The 22,372-nt window shown below is 37.6% G+C and overlaps 1 protein-coding gene across 2 annotated transcripts in view; it reads right to left on the bottom strand.

Moving 5' to 3' along the window:
• Nucleotides 1–20,910, bottom strand: part of RAD51 (RAD51 recombinase) — a 43,174-nt gene extending 22,264 nt beyond the window's left edge. Inside the window, exons 1-5 of one of the 2 annotated variants that reach the window (XM_031952098.1) lie at nucleotides 20,769–20,910; nucleotides 11,107–11,211; nucleotides 5,781–5,918; nucleotides 2,059–2,176; nucleotides 398–489 (exon numbers count right to left, since the gene is read on the bottom strand). In XM_031952098.1, the coding sequence (XP_031807958.1) occupies nucleotides 398–489; nucleotides 2,059–2,176; nucleotides 5,781–5,918; nucleotides 11,107–11,193 (435 nt within the window). In that variant the 5' untranslated portion in view covers nucleotides 11,194–11,211; nucleotides 20,769–20,910. Of the gene's footprint in view, nucleotides 1–397; nucleotides 490–2,058; nucleotides 2,177–5,780; nucleotides 5,919–11,106; nucleotides 11,212–20,399; nucleotides 20,720–20,768 lie in introns of those variants that run through there. The other variant, XM_031952099.1, reaches the window with a different exon arrangement.
• Nucleotides 20,911–22,372: the final 1,462 nt, after the last annotated feature.

Below are 22,372 nucleotides of genomic sequence, written 5' to 3'. Positions count from 1 at the left end.
GCAAAATAACTGTTTGGACATGTATACGTATATTTTATTTAACTTATACTTTAATATATTTAACATGTATTGGTCAACCTGCCATCTGGGGGAAGAGGTGGGGGGGAAGGAGGGAAAAAGTTGGAACAAAAGGATTTGGAACTGTCAATGCTGAAAAATTACCTATGCATATATTTGTAAATAAAAAGCTATTTAAATAAATAAATAAATACTGCGTTACTCTCCTTTTCCAGTAATTTAAGGTTGTAGGATCACAGGATTTTAGACCTGTAAGGAATCTTAGATATCATTCTTAGTCCAACTCCATCATTTTGCAAATAGGAAAACTGAGACCCAGAAATATCACAAACTAAGATTTAGGATTAGAACCCAGATTTATCAGGATCCACTTACTCACCTGGCAAGTCACAGCCAATGTGTGACAAATTTGTGTCTTCCCAGTTCGAAATTCCCCAAATATCTCTGTGATAGACCCAGTCTCAATCCCACCTAAAGGAGCAATTAAAAAAGATATCACATTACAAGTTAAATTAGTACAGGAGAGGTACAGAATTGAGATAATGAAAATTCTATATGCATACATGCAATCCATCAATCCATCCATCCATCCAAGATACTACTGTAGTCAATGATATGTAACAAATCCAGTTGAAGCCAGCACTCAAAAGATTATGTAAATAAAGAATGAAAAAAGAAAATAGTGGTGAAATAGATAAGGAAATGGAAAAAGTCAGACCTGAGCAGGTAGAAACTTGAAAAACAATGTTTTTTCAAGAGTGAGCAGATTCATTTTTGATTTCCTTCACAGGCTAATTGTAAACTATTTCAAAGTCCAATTCTTTTTGTACAACAAAATAACTGTTTGGACGTGTATACTTATATTGTATTTAATTTATACTTTAACATATTTAACATGTATTGGTCAACCTGCCATGGGGGGGGGGGGGGGGGGGGAAGGAGGAGAAAAGTTGGAACAAAAGGTTTGGCAATTGTCAATGCTGTAAAATTATCCATGCATATAACTTGTAAATAAAAAGCTATTAAAAAAAAAAAAAAAAAAAGAGTGAGCAGATTTAGGATAACTATAGCTTTCCAAGGAACACATGAATCGTATCATGTGCCCTAGTGACTCTGTCATAGGACTGAATACTGAAAGGAACTTTAGAAATGATGTAATGAATGCCTCTCATCTTAAAAGTGATGAAATTGGAGAATGACCTGTCCCAAGTAGGCAGTAAGTAACAGAGCCAGGATTTGAATCTACAGTCTGTTCTACATCTAGTACCCTAATCTAAAGCACAAAATGAGGGCAGAAAAACTCGATAGAATTTTACCCAGCCACAATATTTCAGTCTTGGAACTAAAATTATAGAACTAAAAAGCAAGGAGGTAACTCAAACTATTTTTTTAAAAAATCAAACTTCTTTTTCAATCAACAAAAACCCTTCTTCTTTCCCTTCCTAGCCCTCCTATTGGTTCTGAATTTCTTAAACTATTAAGCTAAACACTGGATTTCTTCAGTTATTTTTTTTCATCTTGTCTTTGTATCTCCAGTACCTAGTACAGTGCTTGACATAGAGCAAGTATTCAATAAATAATTATTGATTGATAAGACTATTGATTGATTGATCAAATAATCCTTGTAATCACAGATAGTATTTTGTGTTTCATGTAGACTATCAGATTCTTCTTTCCAGCACTTTTATTCTTTCACCAAAGAAGTCCTCTTCACAGTTCTCAAGAAAACAGACAATAAGCCAAAGTATACTTTCTAATCTCTTCTTTTGTCCTACCTTCCATTCCTCTCCCCAACAATAGTGTACAAAGTGGGGCCAAAGCATGATAAGTGTGGAAATATGTTTAGAAGAATTACACATATTTAATCTACATTGGATTACTCAATGTCTAGAGGAAGGGGAGGTGGGGAGCAAAGGAGAAAAATATGGAACACAAGGTTCTGCAAGGGTGAATGCTGAAAATTATCTTTGCATGTATTTGAAAGTTATTATTTAAAAAAAGAAGAAAAAAAAAACCAACATGGGGCCAAGAGATTACCACCTTGGAGCAGTTTGTCGAGCTCTTTGGAGCCAGTGGTGATCTGTATCATTTCTGACCGCTGCTGATGAAATTCAGTTGCAGTGGTGAAACCCATTGGGACCAATTTAGCCGCCTCAGCCTGGCAAAAATGGAGGAGATGGGAAATTAAGTCATTCTAAAGCTGTACATGAGATAAACAGGGATACTATGGGTAGGGAAGATAAGTACAGGACATCATTCCTGAATCTTCACCAAAAACAACCCAAGTACTAGAATTTCAAGAAAGAACTATTAATCATGATTAAAACATAAATTAATCTCTAGGACCACAGGAGATTAATTTTAAGATAAAATAAAATCTCTTAGAGAATTTTAGTCACTGCTTCTCTATAATTTCAACAGCTATGTTCCTTATAGCTTTCAAATGACAAGCTACTGTCCCCAATTTGAAGATCAGAATGAAGACATCCACCTGGGAGAAAGATATGTCTCCAATTTCTTAACTTATTTGAGTTTTCCTATCTTCTGCAAGGCAGAAAGAATACAAGTATTAAGATTCAAATTTGTGGGAGTTTTAGTTAAGACCGCCTGCAAAATCTTGGCTATGATAGGGGGGAATCATACTGATATGCTACATGAAATTTGACTGCTGAGTTAATCAATACAAAGCCACTGCACTAGCAAACTATTAAGGAAAATTTAAAAACTTCGAACTGAAAATTATTACTCAGACTTTGGAAATAAATTTCCATGAAAGAATCTAGCAGCTATTCCATGAAGTCTTTAATACTTCCCTCTTAACTACGCTGAATTCAAGTTTTTATATTTTGGAAGTAGTAGCAAAAAACTTCAGATGTTTTTGAATATTTATGCATTCTTTATATTGACACTACAATGACAGCACTACTTGTGAAAGACCCTATGAAGGAAAATTAATTGTATATGGACAAATCATTATCACAATCCAAAAGCAAAAAAAGACAAGCATGGTCCTTGGCTGTTTCATCATTCACAGTATAAAATGGCTGACATCAATGCAAACAAAAATATAAGTACATGTAGGTCAATCTATCTATACTGACACCACAATAATTTTGCACATATTTATTTAGTAAAGATTTGGATTTATGCATTTAATAAAGCATATCAGTGATCTGATTTGCACATCTGAGGTCTTACAATGCACATCTGAAACTCCCCTGCTGAAATTTGCTCACTGACAGAAGCTGGTGCCCAGAGAGAAGGAGTTACGCATTTCATAGACCCCTGCTGGCCCAGTCAATACTACAAATATTCTTTTAATGAAATACTAAGCACTTAGAACCTTTTTATTTTCAATTAGCATTATTTTAACAAACATTCATTTGATCTTTATACTTAGAATTCAAATTAGAAATTGCGTACACTGCCCATACTATCAGCTATCAAGTTTTATTAAATAACTGGAGTAAAGAGCTAGAACAATGCTTCAATACTGAAGGCCAAAGAAACAGAAATTCCCATGAAGTAGCAGACTATTCTTCTGAAGGACTCCAGTGACTTTCTTACTGACAAACTCAGTGACTTTTTTTTAATCTTTATCTTCCTTGACCTCATTATAGTATTTTAAGCAGTCTACCTGCTACAGCTGGAAAGATGTTCGCTGGATTTAGCATCAGAGGTAGCCACAGCCAGAGAACAGTGAGTCTTAACTGCTGTTGCTATTCAGTCATTTCAGTGTCTTACTCTTCATAACCCCATTTGGGGTTTTCTTGGCAGAGATATTGGAGTGGTTTGCCATTTCCTTCTCCAGTTTATTTGACAGATAAGGAAACTGAAGCAAAAAGGATTAAATGACTTGCCCAGGGTCACACAGCTACTAAGTGTCTGAAGCCAGATCTGAACTCAGGATGATGAGTCTTCCTTACTCCAGGTCTGATACTCTCTCCATTGTTCTACTAGCTGCCATGAATCTGGAGTCCAATCGCAAAACACTGTCATTTACTAACTTTAAGAATTTGAGCATATTGCTTCCCCTCACTTGATCTGTTTCCTCATGTAAAATGAGGGGAGAGGACTCTGCAGTTTCTTTAAGCTAAATTCTTTCAAGGATTACGTGAGGAATTATGTGGGGAAATCAAATGCAGAGATGTCATGCTGACAGGGAGAATGGATTTTAAAGTGAGTATCAGTATCAAAGATTTGATTTTTAAATTATGTCTGAAATTTTTGTAAGGGGACAGAGATATGTCTCTGAAGTTATTACTCCAGACAATGAAAAATTACTATTTTGTAATAAAGGATTAGAACCTAGATGTGTTAAATACTATTTAGATGTAAAATACTGAAGGAATATATTTAAATAAAATATAAGCATAAAAAATAAAAATAATATTATTACTCAAATACAGCTGTGATCTTATAGATTTAGAATTGTCTTTGATGTGTTAATTTTGACCCACCATTCTTGCCTAACAGATGATTTTTATCAATATGCCATCAGATAGGGAGAAGAAGCATCCACATTCTGAGAGCCTTCTTCAATTTCTCTTGACATCGCAAACATATCAGTGGAACATTGAGATTAGTTACCATTAGCCTTTACTCTCACAACAGGACCATGAACACCATTTTCTCTTTTAGTTACATATTTGCTACATTTTAAAAATTCCATTTCTTCTTTCATGTTCAATTTTCTTGTTCACATTTGCATTTGTTTCAGCCTGCTTCCCTTTACCATGTGCTTCTTTATTGTCTTCTATGTTATTTTACTCAATACTAAAATATATCATTAAAGCTGAAATTTTAAAATACTAGAAATAGGATCAGAGAGGTAAAAATGGTGACAGGGCACCATTAATGTCAGTCAACAGAATATAGTGAAAGGAGTACTGGACAAAGAGGTTAGTTCAAGTCTTGTGTTTGCCACAACTGTGACTTTGGGTAAACTATTCCATCATGATGAGTTAAAGTTCCACCATTAAAAAAAAAAAAAAACAAAAAAAAAAAAAAACAAAAAAAAAACCTACTATGATTTGTCATAAGGATCAAGAGTTAATGGATATGAAAAGAATTTTTAAAAACGCAATATGTAAATGTTAAGGATTATTAAGTCACCACCTCACATATAGTCAGTTAGGAAAGACTGTCATTTGTCACAGTTTATTAAGGTGAATGAAACCAGACACATTTAAATCACATTCCCTTTTCACTATCAAAACGCTGAGCAGGCTCTAAGATCAGATTGATGAATTATACCCATACAGAGCTTAATGAATACAAGATTCAGATATTAAATCAATAAATGGCTTTCTAAACTGTGAGGCCACAATACCCAGAAAGATAAGATATATTTGATGTTTTATTTGCCACTGGGAAGATTAGAGGCAAGAATTATAATTATTTTGTAGTATTCTTCCCTCATGGAGGCTTAGAGAGCTTTATAAAACTCAGCCACCAAACTCAGCCTCTAATCCTTAGAGTATTATATTTAGAAAGCAAATTACAATGAGCCCCAAAGGGAGGAGAGAGCTTTTTCAGAACCCAAATCAACAGATATGTGAAAGCAGTAAGAAGGTCATCAGAATTCCTAATGGGGAAGTTGACTGAGGGCACAGCTTATCCAGCATGGACTAATAACAAGTTAGAATTAACCAATCTACTCCATTGATAGCTTTAACAACTGACTCAGCCCTCAAATTCAACAGTGAATTACAAATGAAAAGCCCATTAATGCCTCCCTAGTTCAATTGAGTAGTGCTTACCAGGATCTTATCAGCTTTGGCTTCACTAATGCCTTTAATATTTATTAGTTCCTTCTTTGGTGCATAGGCAACAGCCTCAACTGTGTGGTATCCAGCATCTTCCAATTTCTTCAAGTCATTGGCATTTATGCCACATTGCTGCAAGGGAAGAGAACTATTTAAAATGGCTTTATCATTAACCCTTCAGAATGGGCATTTCTCCAGAACAAACTGAATACTTAGTTCTTATTACCGGTTTAGAAAATATAATACGTCACAGATAGAAAGCTGAGACCGGGTATTAGCAATTAAAGAATGAAAACTAGTTCCACAAGCACATCCTAGTTAGATAATGATCACAGTTGAGAATAAACAATATGGTCACAGTAAAACTCTGAGTGTTATTTACAATCTTCGTACTTAATGATTAAACTACATATTTGTTTGTTTACAAAAGAAGCTGTGGAATCTGAGGAAAAACACAACACAACACCACCACCACCACCACCACCACCACCACTCCTGAGCTGGAAATCTAGAGCTGAGTCTGAGTGACCTCATCCAATTACTAAAGTTTCTATGCTTTAGTTTCCTGATCTGACAACTGGAGTTAGGCATCAGTAATCAAAGGTATAGAAAGACCAAGTCAAATAAGAACTTTGACAGAGATGTAAAATTCTACATTAGAGTTAAAAAAGATCAACTTCACAAGACAGGGAATGGGTAGCTAAATAACAGTTTGCATAAAATCTCTGGGGAGATTTAGTGGGCTAAATAAGTTCAATGAGAGAAGTACAACAGAGCCAAAAAGTGAATGTAATCCTAGCCTTCATCAAAAGGAACTTACTATTTAGCAGAGGTGGCAACCCTGCTACTGGAACAAGATTAAAAAGTAATTGGGAAATATTTAACAAAATAAGTAAAAATACAATACCACACAGCGAATATTACTCTATAGTTTCTTAAGTCAATATGTGGTCCACTGATCCATTTCTATATGGTATTTGTACAGGACATAGGATGTGAGCCTCTAACTGTATTCTGCTCCAGTTGAGTCACATTTGAAATATTAGATTGAGCTCTGGACATTCCTTAGGAAGGATATCCTCGTCAGAACTGAATTATAAATTCCTCAGAGCAGTTATAATCTAACTGCTAAATCATCTCAACTGCATCTGCATAGCTCGGTGGCCTCAAGGAGGCAAGCTTCCCCAGAAGCAGGGACTAAATAAGAGCCCAGCCTTCCTCTTGATTTTAGGTGGCTAAGTGAGTTGAACAGATGTTGATAGACTGTGATTTTCATAATAGATTTCATTAAACTCTTGTCATCTAGATTTACACATATGGGGTCATCTTTGACTCAAGTCCACCTCAACTATAAATCTTGTCATTTCTAAGACCCAAAAATCTCATCTGACCCCTTCTTCCTCCTCACAGTCACTCCTACCTCTCATCTGGACTATTTCAGGAGCCTCCTAATGGATTTTTCTTCTTTTCAATGTATCCTCTATTAAGCTGTCAACTTGTGATTTTCCTAAAGCACACATAACCATTTCACTTCTCTGCTCTATTAATTTGGAGTTCCTATCAATTCTATGATCAGATGTTATTTTACCTTTATCTCATCTATTTTTACCTGAGTTTCATAAGGTACTCCATTATAAATACAATAAGTACAGGGAGGTACAGGGTCTAGACCAAAGCTTTCATTGGTGTGATAAATCCTGGTGAAGAAATGGCCTTCTTTACCCATTATGTCACACTATTAGTATATAAAAAAACCAACCAACCAAAAAAAAAAAAAAAAAAAAAAAAAAAAAAAAAAAAAAAAAAAAAAAAAAAAAAAAAAAAAAAAAAAACAAACACCTGAGCACACCCCCCCTTCACATGTAGATATTTATTTGTATTTTAAAATACATAAATATACATACATAGCAAATTTTAAATTTTTTACTACTAGGGATCAAAAAAGTTTGAAGACCATTAATATAGATGGCAGTGACCAGGATGGTGAAGGGGCTGGATAGCAGACTGATATAAGGACCAGTTAAAGGAACGATAACGAACTAAAGAATGATTGATAAATGGTCAAAGGATATGAAGAGACAATTCTCAGACGAAGAAATTGAAACTATTTCTAGCCATATGAAAATATGCTCCAAGTCATTATTAATCAGAGAAATGCAAATTAAGACAACTCTGAGATACCACTACACACCTGTCAGATTGGCTAGAATGACAAGGAAAGATAATGCGGAATGTTGGAGGGGATTGTGGGAAAACAGGGACACTAATACATTGTTGGTGGAATTATGAATACATCCAGCCATTCTGGAGAGCAATTTGGAACTATGCTCAAAAAGTTATCAAACTGTGCATACCCTTTGATCCAGCAGTGTTACTACTGGGCTTATATCCCAAAGAGATTTTAAAGAAGGGTAAGGGACCTGTATGTGCAAGAATGTTTGTGGAAGGTCTCTTTGTAGTGGCCAGAAACTGGAAACTGAGTGGATGCCCATCAATTGGAGAATGGCTGAATAAATTGTGGTATATGACTATTATGGAATATTATTGTTCAGTAAGAAATGACCAATAGGATGATTTCAGAAAGGCCTGGAAAGACTTACATGAATTGATGCTGAGTAAAATGAGCAGATCCAGAAGATCATTATTTATTTCAACAACAATACTATATGATGATCAATTCTGATGGATGTGGCCCTCATCAACAATGAGATGAACCAAATCAGTTCCAATAGAGCAGTAATGAACTGAACCAGCTACACCCAGGGAAAGAACTCTTGGAGATGACTATGAACTACTACACAAAATTCCCAATCCCTTTATTTTTGTCTGCCTGCATTTTTGATTTCCTTCACAGGCTAATAGTACACTATTTCAAAATCTGATTCTTTTTGTACAGCAAAATAACTGTTTGGACATGTATACTTATATTGTATTTAATTTATACTTTATCATATTTAACATGTATTGGTCAACCAGCCATCTGGGCGAGGGGATGGGGGAAGGAGGGGAAAATTGGAACAAAAGGTTTGGCAATTGTCAATGCTATAAAATTACCCATGCATATAACTTGTAAATAAAAAGCTATAATAAAAAATAAATAAATAAAAATAAAGGAACTTGGAATGGTCAGCTTAGAAAACAGGAAACATTGCTGGGGACGTGTGATGGAGGAGGAGGATGGTGCCAATGAAACATGACAGGTGGCTCCCATTAGCTAAGTGGCTATCAGATAGAAGAAGCATTAGACAATCTATTTGGTCTTAAGAGGACAGAATTAGGATCAAAGAACGTTACAAAAAGAAAGCTACAAAAAGATATGTCTTCCATTGATTCATTGTTGGTGGAGTTGTGAACGAATCCAACCATTTTGGAGAGTAGTTTGGAACTATGCTCAAAAAGTTATCAAACTGTGCATACCCTTTGATCCAGCAGTGTTACTACTGGGATTATATCCCAAAGAGATTATAAAGAAGGGAAAGGGACCTGTATGTGCACGAATGTTTGTGGCAGCCCTTTTTGTAGTGGCTAGAAACTGGAAACTGAATGGATGTCCATCAGTTGGAGAATGGCTGAATAAATTGTGGTATATGAAAATTATGGAATATTACTGTTCTGTAAGAAATGACCAACAGGATGATTTCAGAAAGGCCTGGAGAGACTTACACGAACTGATGCTGAGTGAAATGAGCAGGACCAGGAGATCATTATATACTTCAACAACAATACTAGATGATGACCAGTTCTGATGGATCAGGCCATCCTCAGCAACGAGATCAACCAAATCATTTCTAATGGAGCAGTAATGAACTGAACTAGCTATACCCAGAAAAAGAACTCTGGGAGATGACTAAAAACCATTACATTGAATTCCCAATCCCTATATTTATGCACACCTGCATCTTTGATTTCCTTCACAAGCTAATTGTACAATAATTCAGAGTCTGATTCTTTTTGTACAGCAAAATAATGTTTTGGTCATGTATACTTATTGTGTATCTAAGTTATATTTTAATATATTTAACATCTACTGGTCATCCTGGCCATTTAGGGGAGGGGGTGGGGGTGGGGGGTAAGAGGTGAAAAATTGGAACAAGAGGTTTGGCAATTGTTAATGCTGTAAAGTTACCCATGTATATATCCTGTAAATAAAAGGCTATTAAAAAAAAAAAAAAGATATGTCTTCTAGAGCTATTCAAAACTATAATGGGATGTTCCAGAGAGTTATAGGTTGTCCCTTACTAGAGGCTTCAAGTGAAGATTAGATAACAATTTACTGGGAGTGCTGCAGAGAGAATTACAAGATAATACAGGTTAATAGTCTAGATGGTCTCTGAAATCCTTTGCAGTTTGATACTGTAATTCTGGGATCATACCTCATCTACCTATTACATAAAGCTACTGGAATGATGTTATGTGTTATAGCAAAGAATATCAAGTACCAGAATATGAATTATAAATTTCTACACTTTTATAAGCAATTAATCACAATCCACTGTTTTAGAATAGCAGATAATGGGCAACTGATAGTGAATTCAAATCTTAGGCATTAGAGATTGATTTGCATCATCAAAAAAGAATAATTTGCAAAAACAACACTATAGGTTTATGCCAGTAACTTTTTTGTTTTGACCCTAAACAAAGGTTTTTTGATACTAAAGCTTAAAAAGGAAATGAAATAGGTAATTTCTAATTTATAAAACTTGCATATGAGATAAGGAGGAATTTCAAATTATGCAAAATAAGAAACCCTAATTCCATATTCACAAAAGGCCATGATGTGTGGCAGTTATGCCTGAGCAATAAACTCCAATGGCTTCCTCTTCTTGCCTCTAGGATCAAATATAAATTCCCGTCTGATATTTAACGTGCGCATACACACACACACACACACACACACACACACACACACACACCTCTGTGTGCCTTTCCACAATCTACTCCCTCAATCCTAGGATATATGATCTTTAGCAGTTTGGTCACCTAGCAACAGTAGCGAGGACCTCCCTCCCACTCTGGCTCCCAGGATTCTGCAGCTGATACTGCTGCTCCAAAAAGGGATAAATGGTCTAAGAAGGAAGGTCATTGTCAGTCCAATGCAGGCCGGTCATTGTCAGTCCAATGGCTCTATTCCTCCTGGCTTGAAAAGGGTATGTCCTGGTCAGAAGATCATTCAAGTTCCTTCTATAGATCCTCAGCAACCCTAATCTGGGTCTGCCTGAGGTTGATAACTAGTTGAACAGATAAGAGCTGTGATTTTCTTATCGGATAAATATGACATAATCCAGCAAAACAATTCCAGACTTAGATCTTGAGTACATACCTCCAATCGTGAAATAGGCTGTGGGCCAATGTTCTCTTCTTCTACTGAGGTGTCTGCACTAGCTTCAAATTGCATTTGTACAGCCATTGTCCTGAGTGTTTGATGCTGAAAACATAAGTATCAGAAGATTACAGATAGCAAAGGGGCTCCACTTTTGCAATACCTTGATACCTACAAACATACAAAGATTTGCTCAAGAGTCTTCTACAGACTGACATCACCCTCTACCTCTCCCCTCTTCAGCTCAGCTCCTCAGTCTTTCCATTTTTTACAAAGAGAAGACATACCTTCTTGTGGTATCCAACACCATTAAAGTCCATGTCCTACTAGATGCTATCTACCTCCTTAGTTTACAGAAAAAAAACAACTTTCCTTAAAAAAAAAAAAAATTCTTACTAGGTCCTGCCATTCACACAGGACACCAGCATATTTTTCTCCTTTTCTCAGCCAAACTCCTTAAGAAAGGAGTCCATGCTTATTGCCTCTACTTTCTCTTCTCAATCTGTTACAACCTAGCTTCCAATCTTACTCAACTGAAATTGCTCTCTCCAAAGTCAGCAAATGAGACAAATTGCCTTTTTTAGAACCTGGAAGATGGGTTATGCTATAATTAATTATGATATAATTAAAACTATAAAGAAAGACAATTTTGAAAGAAATGACATAAGAGCTCTGATCAATGCAAGTTCAACCAAAATTCCAGAAAACAGATGATGGATCTTAATCCTATCTCCTACTTCTTAAGAAAGCAATGAAGAAAATGCAGAATGAGACATAAATTTTTTGACACAGCCCAGCCCATATGTGGATCCCATTTTGTCTGACTACTTATTTTTATGAGAGGGTATTTATTATTTATTTAGTTATTTATTAGGGGCCTGGGAAAGAAGATGGTATAATGGTGATGCCAAAAGAGAAAAAGAAAGAAAAGATTATTGAAACAGCAACAAAACATAACATTAGACAGTTTAGAAATGCAAACAAGTAGAACAATAACAGAATTACTGTTAAATGTATTATATACTTTAAAAACCAAGTTGTATATGAGCGAGATTTGTTTTATATGCAGCTCTCTTTCAGTTCTACATAATATATAATGATTATTTATTGAATACTATCAAGTTCATGATTTAAAAAATGAATAAATCTTTTATCAATCTTCAGGCTTCTTGGCTTCTCTAAAGTATTTGACATTGCTCACTATCTGCTTCTGCTGGAAATTCTTTTTATTCTGTGGGTTTTCATGACATTGCTCTTTTGGTTTCCTCCCCTCTGAAAGGCTCTTCTTTAAGTCTCCTTTACTGAATCATCATTCAAATCACAGTCACTGATTGCTGGTGCCTCACAGGGTTCTGTTCTAAGCCTCTCTAGACTTTCTCTCTTAGTGACTTCAACAGCTTCCACAGGCTCAATTAACATTTCTCTGGAGTCAACTCCATATATTTTGTTGTAGTTCAGGGTCCAATTGGGATTCTTTAGTGACCCCCCCCCCCCCAAAGGATCATCTCATACTAATACTGTCCATGTTTTTTTGTTTTGTTGTTTTTTTTTTTTTTTTTGGGGGGGGGGGGCGGGTTCTTTCTTTCTCCAATGAATTAAAGCAAACAGAGTTAAGTGACTTGCCCAGGGTCACACAGGTAGTGAGTGTCTGAAGCCAGGTTTGAACTCAGGTCTTTCTGACTCCCAGGCTAGCACTCAGTTCACTGAGTTACAAAAATCCCTCTTGAGCTTCAGTTCCATATCACCAAGTGCCAACTGGGCATTTTGAACTGGAAGTCCCATGGGTATCTCAAACCCAATATGTCTAAAACAGAACTCAATCTTTTTTTTTTTTTTTCTCCCCAAACCCATACCAATTCTGAATTTCTATATTACTATAAAGGACACCAACACCTTCCCAGCCACCTAGGTTTAAAACCTCAGTATCATCCTCAATTCTTCATTCTCCCTATAGGTCTCAAATCTATTTCGTTCTTCTTCTTCTTTTTTTGCTGAGGCAATTGGGGTTAAGTGTAGGGTCTTGTGTAGGGTCACACCGTCAGGAAGTGTTAAGTATCTGAGACCAAATTTGAACTCAGGTCCTCCTGACTTCAGGGCTGGTGCTCTATCCACTACACCAATTAGCTGGCCCCGATACTCTTCTTTTTACTCAACCAGTCAGAACCCTTGTTCAGGTCCCTGTCATCTCTCACTTGGATTCAATGGCCTCTAAGGCTTTAAATATATGATCCTATAATTACTAATTACACAGCAGGTACTTAATAAATGTTAGTTAATTGACTATCCAGCAGTCTCTTGCCTCTTAATCCTTCTCCTACCTCTTAAACATAGATGTTGCCCAAAGCTGTGTCCTCAGTCCTTTTACTACTTCTATACTTTCTCCAGTGGTGATTTTATTAGCTCTCATGGATTCAATCATCCCAAATCATTATTAAATGATTTCTTTCCATGGAATTTCAGCCCCACATCTCCCAACTGTTTTCAGGCCACCTCCATCTCTAAGTCTTCTTATCAAGCTCAATAAGCCCAATAAGGTTCCTCCCAAACCTGTCTTTCTTCCTAACTTCCCTATTTATGCTAATGGCATCACTATCCTCCCAGTGACTTGAGGGCTCAATTTTGCTGTGGTTTTTTCCTATTCCTGTTCTTTATCCTTCATATCCAAATAATTTGCAAGTTTTACAGATTCTATTCTATAATATCTTATGTTCTTCTCCTTTTCAGGAACATTGCCACCACTCTAGTTCAGGCTTTTGCCACAAGAAATCTTTTCACTGGTGCTTTCCTCAATTGATTTAATATATACTGATCTATGCTAAGTGTTTCATTTTCCTGTACTGTGCCCACACCACCACCACTCCTACCCCAGAAAGATGAAAGCATCTTGAAGGCAAGGGCTATTTTTTTTTTTCTATCTCTGTAGCCCAATGCTAGGCACAGTGCCTTATATGTAATACAAACTAATTAAATGAATGAACTTGTTGGAATCTTTACAAACTGTGAAGTCATTAGAGTTTGATAGAGACAATAATTATCTAATTTAGCATGGCTCAGTATGATTAATCTGATCCTATGAGGAGATGTTATGAGCCAGAACTTGAAACAAGGTACGAAGTACAACTGATATACAATAATGCTTGTGTTCACATCTTTAGAGAGCTCTTATAAGTAAGAAGTATTTAAGTACTCATTGGAGTTCACAGGTTTGGGAGATCACATTAGAAAGAGATATCTGAATTCACACCTCCCTTAATCCCTGCCTCCAGAAGGCGGAGTCAGCCTTTTACACTCAGCATAAATAGAGCTTCAGTGAACCACTGGACAGTCTTACTTCAGAACATTGACTGGGGTCAGAGAGGAGCACTCTGGGAGGAAGCCCACAAGCCCTCTCTGAGGCAAGAGAGATTCATTTTCATCTTCCACCTTGGTGCTGGCTGGAAGCTGAAGAAAGCAGAGGCAGGAGCAAAGGACAAAGTTGCAAGAGCTCTTAGAACCAAACAGAAAGATAGGCCTCTAAGAAAACTAACCGGGCTATATTGAAGGACACAATAAAAGATCTGAACTTTTAGCACCTGGCTGTGTTTTGGATAAAAAACACCACATGAACTCTCACCTGAATATCCTCTAAAATCATACTCCCTCTCTCCCCTCTCCAATCCTACATGGCTTCTTTCAAAATAATCCTCCTAGACTTACACGAACTGATGCTGAGTGAAATGAGCAGGACCAGGAGATCATTATATACTTCAACAACAATGCTATATGATGACCAGTTCTGATGGACCAGGCCATCCTCAGCAACGAGATCAACCAAATCATTTCTAATAGAGCAGTAATGAACTGAACCAGCTATGCCCAGAAAAAGAACTCTGGGAGATGACTAAAAACCATTACATTGAATTCCCAATCCCTATATTTATGCACACCTGCATTTTTGATTTCCTTCACAAGCTAATTGTACAATATTTCAGAGTCTGATTCTTTTTGTACAGCAAAATAACGTTTTGGTCATGTATAGTTATTGTGTATCTAATTTATATTTTAATATATTTAACATCTACTGGTCATCCTGCCATCAAGGGGAGGGGGTGGGGGGGGGTAAGAGGTAAAAAATTGGAACAAGAGGTTTGGCAATTGTTAATGCTGTAAAGTTACCCATGCATATATCCTGTAAATAAAAGGCTATTAAATAAAATAATAATAATAATAATAATCCTCCTTAGGAACAGACCTAACTATGTTATACCCCCACTCAAAAAATTTTTAGAGGCTCCCTACAAAATTTAATTCTACTAGATTGCCTAAAGGATAAAACATACCTTCCTAAACCTGACCTTTAATCCCCACAACTTGGCTAAAAGTACCCTTCCAGATATTGCATTACTCCTTTCCCCTCACTCTACATTCTAACCACACTGGATTCCAGCTTCTTCCCCAAAATTTGACACATCTTATGACTATTTGCTTAGGCTGCCCCCCATCCCTGGAACTCACTTTCTCATCTTTACTTTTCAGGGTCCTTTTCTCCCAGATTCAACTAAAGCTGCTACTCCACAGCTGTCATTCATTTCCCAATTGACCTGGGAAGTCTAACTTCAAATTTTCCTAGAGTACTTGTCTTCATCTCTCCTCTATTAAAACCCATTTTGTATTATATTTGATTACATGCATTTTATATCTCCCCAGGAAAACAGGAATTGTTTTTTAAATCTAGTTTTATGACTTTCTACACAATTACATGATGGAATCCTGCTTAGTTACTCATTTGCTTCTATTCAGTTTAACTTATAAGAAAAGAAGTGACTGTTTTCACTATCCCAGCAAAATCAATCAAATAGCACTTATTAAGTCCCTTCTCTGTCTCAGGCACTGTGCTAGGAGTTAGATTGTATTTGGAGACAGGAGATCTACCTTGGTTCTCCTAACTTATTGCTTGTATGGCCCTGTGCAAGTTACCCCTCTGAGCTTCAGTTTTCTTATATAGAATAGAAACTGAAGTCTGTATTAAACTCAACTTTTGAGATTCTTTTCAGCTCCAAAATAAAATCTTATGATCTGACCGTGTTACTTTCTAATTAACAGCTTACTCAAAAATCTTTAGTAGATCCTTATTACTTCTAAGATAAACACAAAAAACTTAACAGAGCATTTCAAGTACTCTACAATCTGGTTCTCATGTATGTTTTGATTCATTCCTGTTATTCCCCTATCTCCTCCTCCTGCCCACTCTTTGTTCTCCTCCACTAAGACTTAGTTGTCCATGACTTTCCTCTTATAAAGGTACTTCATATCTGCCATAACCTCTTTCTACTTTTTTAGGATTACCTGTTTCCTTTAAGACTCACCTCTTATGTGAGGCCTTTCCCTGTTTCTCATCTTCTCAACTTTCCCTCTTCAAATTACTTTGTCTTACTAATTACACATCTTTTATTTATTGATCTGTGTATTCCATTTTCCTACCCATGATGAGACCATAAGCTTCTTAACAATAGGGATTGCTTTAGTATTCCCAGAACCTAAAAAGGGTGGTAGTTCTTACACATAGTAGATACTTAAATAATGTGAACTTTAATCCTAAGACACCCTCTGTAAATTTTATTTTGTCTCAAATAACTGCAGTTCACAATAACTATCATCACTCATAACTATGCTATTACCACGATCTCGAACTCAGATTCTTCGAATCATAATCTCTCTTTTTCCCCATCTAGCATCACTCTCCTCCTAGCTAGCTACAAATCCTCACAGTGAACTCCACTGCTCCTCTATTCCTCCCACTCCTCTCACTCATAATTCTACTCTCACACTATGATCAACAAGTTCTTCAACGTACTATCCTCTTAAATCCCTTGCACTTTTTGTCTTATCTGCCCATCACTGTGAAACGACAAAAAAACCCTCCAGATTATTCCCACCATTAGTTTACTACTTCTTTTCTCTCTCTCAGCATCACGGCAGAGTATCTCACCTTTTTACTAAGAATAGAGGACATTCAACCTAAATTTTCTTTTTCTTCCCTACTTCCACATTTGGAAATCCCTCTACATTATTACTCTTTTCCTCCTTTGCTCTGATCTCCAAGGAAGATGTGTACCTTCTTGTTAAAACTATCCCTTTTACTTCTGTCCCTGACTAAATCACCTCCTAGCTCTTCTGAGACATGTTCCTTTTAATTATTCAATAATTTTCAAACACCATTTGTTGGATCTTTACAAACTGTTAAGTCATTAGAGTTGATAGAGACAATAATTATCTAATTTAGCATGGTTCAGTACGATTGATCTGATCCTACAAGGAGATGTTATAGGCCAGAAGAAACAAGGTTCTAAGTGGAACTGAGAAACAATGCTTGTGTTCACACCTTTACTCATTGGATTTCACAAAGTTAACTTTGTAACTTTGTGAATTCACACCTCCCTTAATCCCTGCCTCCAGAAGGAAGAGTCAATCTTTGGGAGATCATATATAAAGAGGCTCTTAGCTTCGAGTTAGTTACTTCAGACATTGCCAAAAGTCAGAGAGGAGCACTTTGGGAGATTGAGAGCCAGGAGCACTCTGGGAGGAAACCCATAAGCCCACTCTCTGAAGTGGAGTGAGATTCATTTCCAACTTTCACCTTGGTGCTGGCTGGAGGCTGAAGAAAACAAGAGGCAGAAGCAAAGGACAAAGCTGTAAGAGCTCTTAGAACCAAGGAGAGAGAGAGAGAGGCCTCCAAGAAAGCTAACTGGGCTATATTGAAGGAGACAATAAAAGATCTGAACTTTTAACACCTGGCTGCATTTGGAATAATTATTACTTTTAACTGAAATGAAGGCTGCTTGCACAAAACCTCCCCAAGAAACCTGCTCCCAGAGAGAACCATTATTATTTTAAAGAAAAAGAACACCACAACCATTAACTAGCATTTACTTAAATGTTAAGTACCATGTGTCTTATCTGTCATATAGTTCTTAGAAGCCTACAAATATGCTTTTCCAATCCTTAAAAAACAATAACAACCTTTTCTTCCCTACAAGCTATTATCATCTCTTTCTTTACTCACAAATTCCTGCAGTCATTTCTAGCTCTTAATATCAAGAATCATACTACTAAAAAAATTAGAAGAGAAGCAGATCAAATACTTCTCATTAGTATGGTTAGGCAAGGTATCTTTAATCAAACAAGTGATTGAAGCAATTACCAAAGATAAAATAGATAACTGATTACTCAAAACTAAAAAGCTTCGCTACAAATAAAAATTAATGCAACTGGAATAAGGGAAGAGGTCAATTGGGAAAAAATTCAATTAAATTTCTCTAATTAGAGTTTTATATCTAAAACATATAAACAAGTAACAGATATAGATAAATAGATGGAGAAATAGATCTATGACAGATATATGCCTCCAGTAGATAAGTGGTCAAAGGACACAAACAGAACACAAACTTGTAACAACCATATGGAAAGAATATAATAAAGACAAATGTAAATCAAAACAACCCTGAGGTTTCACCTCATACTTTATAAAACTGGCAAAGATGACAAAAGATATTTTTTCAGTGTTAGAGGGATTATGGGAAGAAAAGCATATGGGAAGAAAAGCTGTGTCTCAGTAAAACCATTCTGGAAATAATTTGATATTATGCAAACAAAGTCAGTAAAATATTCATGCCTTTTCACCTACAGATTCTGTTACAAAACTTTTTTACCTCATGCCAGGAAGGGCACTGATAAGAAAGCTTCATATGTAACAACATATTTAGAGTAATCCTGTTTGTGACAGCAAAGATTTGGAAACAAAGTAGTTACCCATTGACTGGGGAAATGACAATCATTGGTACAGAACGTAATGGAATATTACTGTGCTATAAGACATGAAGTATGTGATGAGAAGCATATAGAGAAGCACGGAAAGATGTATATACACTGATACAAAATGAAGCAGGTCAAGAAGACAAACACAATGATTACAACAATGTACACAGAAAAAAACTACAAATACGTGTCTATATATCCACACCCACACAAAATGCAAAATTATAAACAAGCATGACTTGAAAGAATATAAGACAGTTCTACCCCATTTCTTTACACAATACTTGTTTACAAGTACTGTACACTGTGCATATTTTCTGACCTTTTTGTTGTACTGCTCAGTTATGTTGATTTACACCCTTTCTTTTGCCTTTTTTGGCTTCTAAAATACTATTGATCATAAGAGAGCTTTATGGGGATGGTTGTTGGGGGTACTATTGTGATGTAAAAGATATCAATAAAAATTCACTTAAAAAGTCATTTCCACTCATTGCCTCAATATGCTCATGTCTCACTTCTTAATCTTAAATTTATAAAAGCACATAGCCGGGAATCCCACAGAATGAAAAAGCATGGCTTCATCATGGATCTACAGAGCTATAGGATCCTTAGAGGGAGTATTTGCCTTAAGGAGATCACAGATCCACAGACGATCATCTACTTATCCTATAGACTTAGGAGACTGTTAAATGCACCAATGCTGGAGTCTCCTCTAAACTTCCCAGCTCTCCCAGCACTTCACTTTTGCGCATAATAGGTGCCTAATTACTGGAGAGACTTACACGAACTGATGCTGAGTGAAATGAGCAGGGCCAGGAGATCATTGTATACTTCAACAACAATACTATATGATGACCAGTTCTGATGGACCAGGCCATCCTCAGCAACGAGATCAACCAAATCATTTCCAATGGAGCAGTAATGAACGGCACCAGCTACGCCCAGAAAAAGAACTCTGGGAGATGACTAAAAACCATTACATTGAATTCCCAATCCCTATATTTATGCACACCTGCATTTTTGATTTCCTTCCCAAGCTAATTGTACAGTATTTCAGAATCTGATTCTTTTTGTACAGCAAAATAGCATTTTGGTCATGTATACTTATTGTGTATCTAATTTATATTTTAATGTATTTAACATCTACTGGTCATCCTGCCATCTGGGGGAGGGGGTGGGGGGGGGTAAGAGGTGAGAAACTGGAACAAGAGGTTTGGCAATTGTTAATGCTGTACAGTTACCCATGCATATAATCTGTAAATAAAAGGGTATTAAATAAAAAAAAAAAAAGGTGCCTAATTAGTTGAACAAATCATCAACCCCCGAAACAGGGAGATAATGGAAAAATCTGCACACTCGGCAGAAGCGGCGAATCAGAAAGTTACAATCTTTACAAACAAACGGAGCAGCAAAAGCGCGGCCCTCCGCACGGTAACGCCAGAACAATGACGCTCTGATCCGCGAACACCCCCCCCCCCAGGACCCGGGACGCCCGCTACCTCCGGACAGCGGGATCAGGGAGCCGGGCGCCCCTTTTACAAAAGGCACTTGTTCCGCTCGGTGACACACCCTCGCGGGGTGCAAGGGGCTGGCAAAGGGAGTAGGGTTTCGGTTAACAGGGGAAAGAAGTGACCAGCCTCCAAACAGCAGGAGACGCCCCTTGCTTCGGGGCACTCTGGCGGAAGTCGGGCCCCCGGCCGGCCGGCCGCGGTTCTGAGCCCGCGAGCGCCTCCCCAGGGTCTCCCAGCTCGGAAGCGGCGCGCAGCCGGCCTGCGGTCCGGGCGTGCCAGCCCCGAAGGGAGCCGGGCGGGAGGGCCAGGCGGGGCAAGCGCCAGCACCGACCGCCGTCCCAGGGGCGCCTCGCTCACCTAGACCGTGCACGGCCCGCGAACGCCGATTTCGGTGCGGCGCTCTCCCGCCCCCGCAGCGCGCCTCGTCCCGCTCACTTGGCCAACGACTACCGCGTTCGGAAATCCCGCCGAGCTCAGAGCTCTGAGGTTACGCCGGGGTCACGCACTCGCCGCGCGGCTCCGCCCCAGGCCGTGTAGTAGGTACTTCAGCCGCTGACGTTCCGGGAGTTCCTAGTGGTTTTTAAACGAGAGAAATTAAACCTCAACCGTCACTTGCCTCCACCACTGCCGTAGAGACCCAAAGCAAATGTTAGGGCGGGGGACGTATAAAGGGGATGCTGCCCGCTGCCGCGTTACCCCTTCCAGCGTGAATGACTACAACTCCCAGTAGCAAAGCAGTGGGTGTGAGCTAGGATTCTCAACTCCCAGCGTGCAGTGCGTCCTGCATGGAACTACAACTCCCATCATGCATTGCCACGGACCCAGCTAAAGGTTTTCGGGTCCCTCCCTTCCCCCCTCTCCTGCCCCCGGGCTGGGCCCAGCGAGTCTGTACTTGGGGAGCAAGTTTCCAGTGCCCTCTTTACATCTGCCTCTTAGAACCCTGAATTTCCTTCCAGGCTGGGTCAAAGGTCATCTCCCACTTAAGATCTTCCTTTATTCTGCTCCCCTCCCCCAAATTATTTTACTTTTTCTATACATGCAAACTATGTATAGGTATGAGCCTCCCACCTAATTCATTAACTCCTCAAGGATGAGAACTGTTTTATTTGTATTTTTTCCCTCCAGTTCCTGACACATATTGGGCACCTCATGAATGCTTGTTGATTGACAATTCCGAAAAAGAGATTGAGAAGAATGAACAGATAGGTGAAGAATCAAGAGAGAGAGATATCCTGAAAACCCAGAGAAGATGAAATTAATCAATAGTCTCATATGCAGAGAGGTCATAAAGATGAGAACTGAGAAAAGGCTTTTGGTGGTTTCCTCTTTCACTAGATTAATCTTGGATCTCATTCTGTCCTATCTTCTGCAGAAATTTGCCCATTTCTTATTCCTGCTCTTTAATTTTCAATCTGTTTTTCATGGGCTTCTTCCCTACTATTTGTAAACACGTCCCCATTTTCCCCCCACTATTAGGGAGTCATCACTTGATCCTATATCTTCTCTCTAGAACTCATCTTAAAATAAGATGCACTGTTTCCATTTTCTCACCTCACCTTTAAAATCCTTGCATTCTGGCTTTGAAGTTGCATTCAATTGAAACTTCACTCTTTAAGGTTCTTAGTGATCTATTAGTTGCCCAATCTTCTGGGTTTATCCTTTTTTTTTTTTTTTTTTTTTTTTTTTTAAATTTTTATTTAATAGCCTTTTATTTACAGGATATATACATGGGTAACTTTACAGCATTAACAATTGCCAAACCTCTTGTTCCAATTTTTCACCTCTTACCCCCCACCCCCTCCCCTAGATGGCAGGATGACCAGTAGATGTTAAATATATTAAAATATAAATTAGATACACAATAAGTATACATGACCAAAATGCTATTTTGCTGTACAAAAAGAATCAGACTCTGAAAGATTGTACAATTAGCTTGTGAAGGAAATCAAAAATGCATGTGT

The sequence above is a fragment of the Sarcophilus harrisii genome, chromosome 2 (assembly GCF_902635505.1).
Source record: "Sarcophilus harrisii chromosome 2, mSarHar1.11, whole genome shotgun sequence".
NCBI lineage: Eukaryota > Metazoa > Chordata > Mammalia > Dasyuromorphia > Dasyuridae > Sarcophilus > Sarcophilus harrisii.
This window is presented reverse-complemented; position numbering and strand designations above follow the sequence as displayed.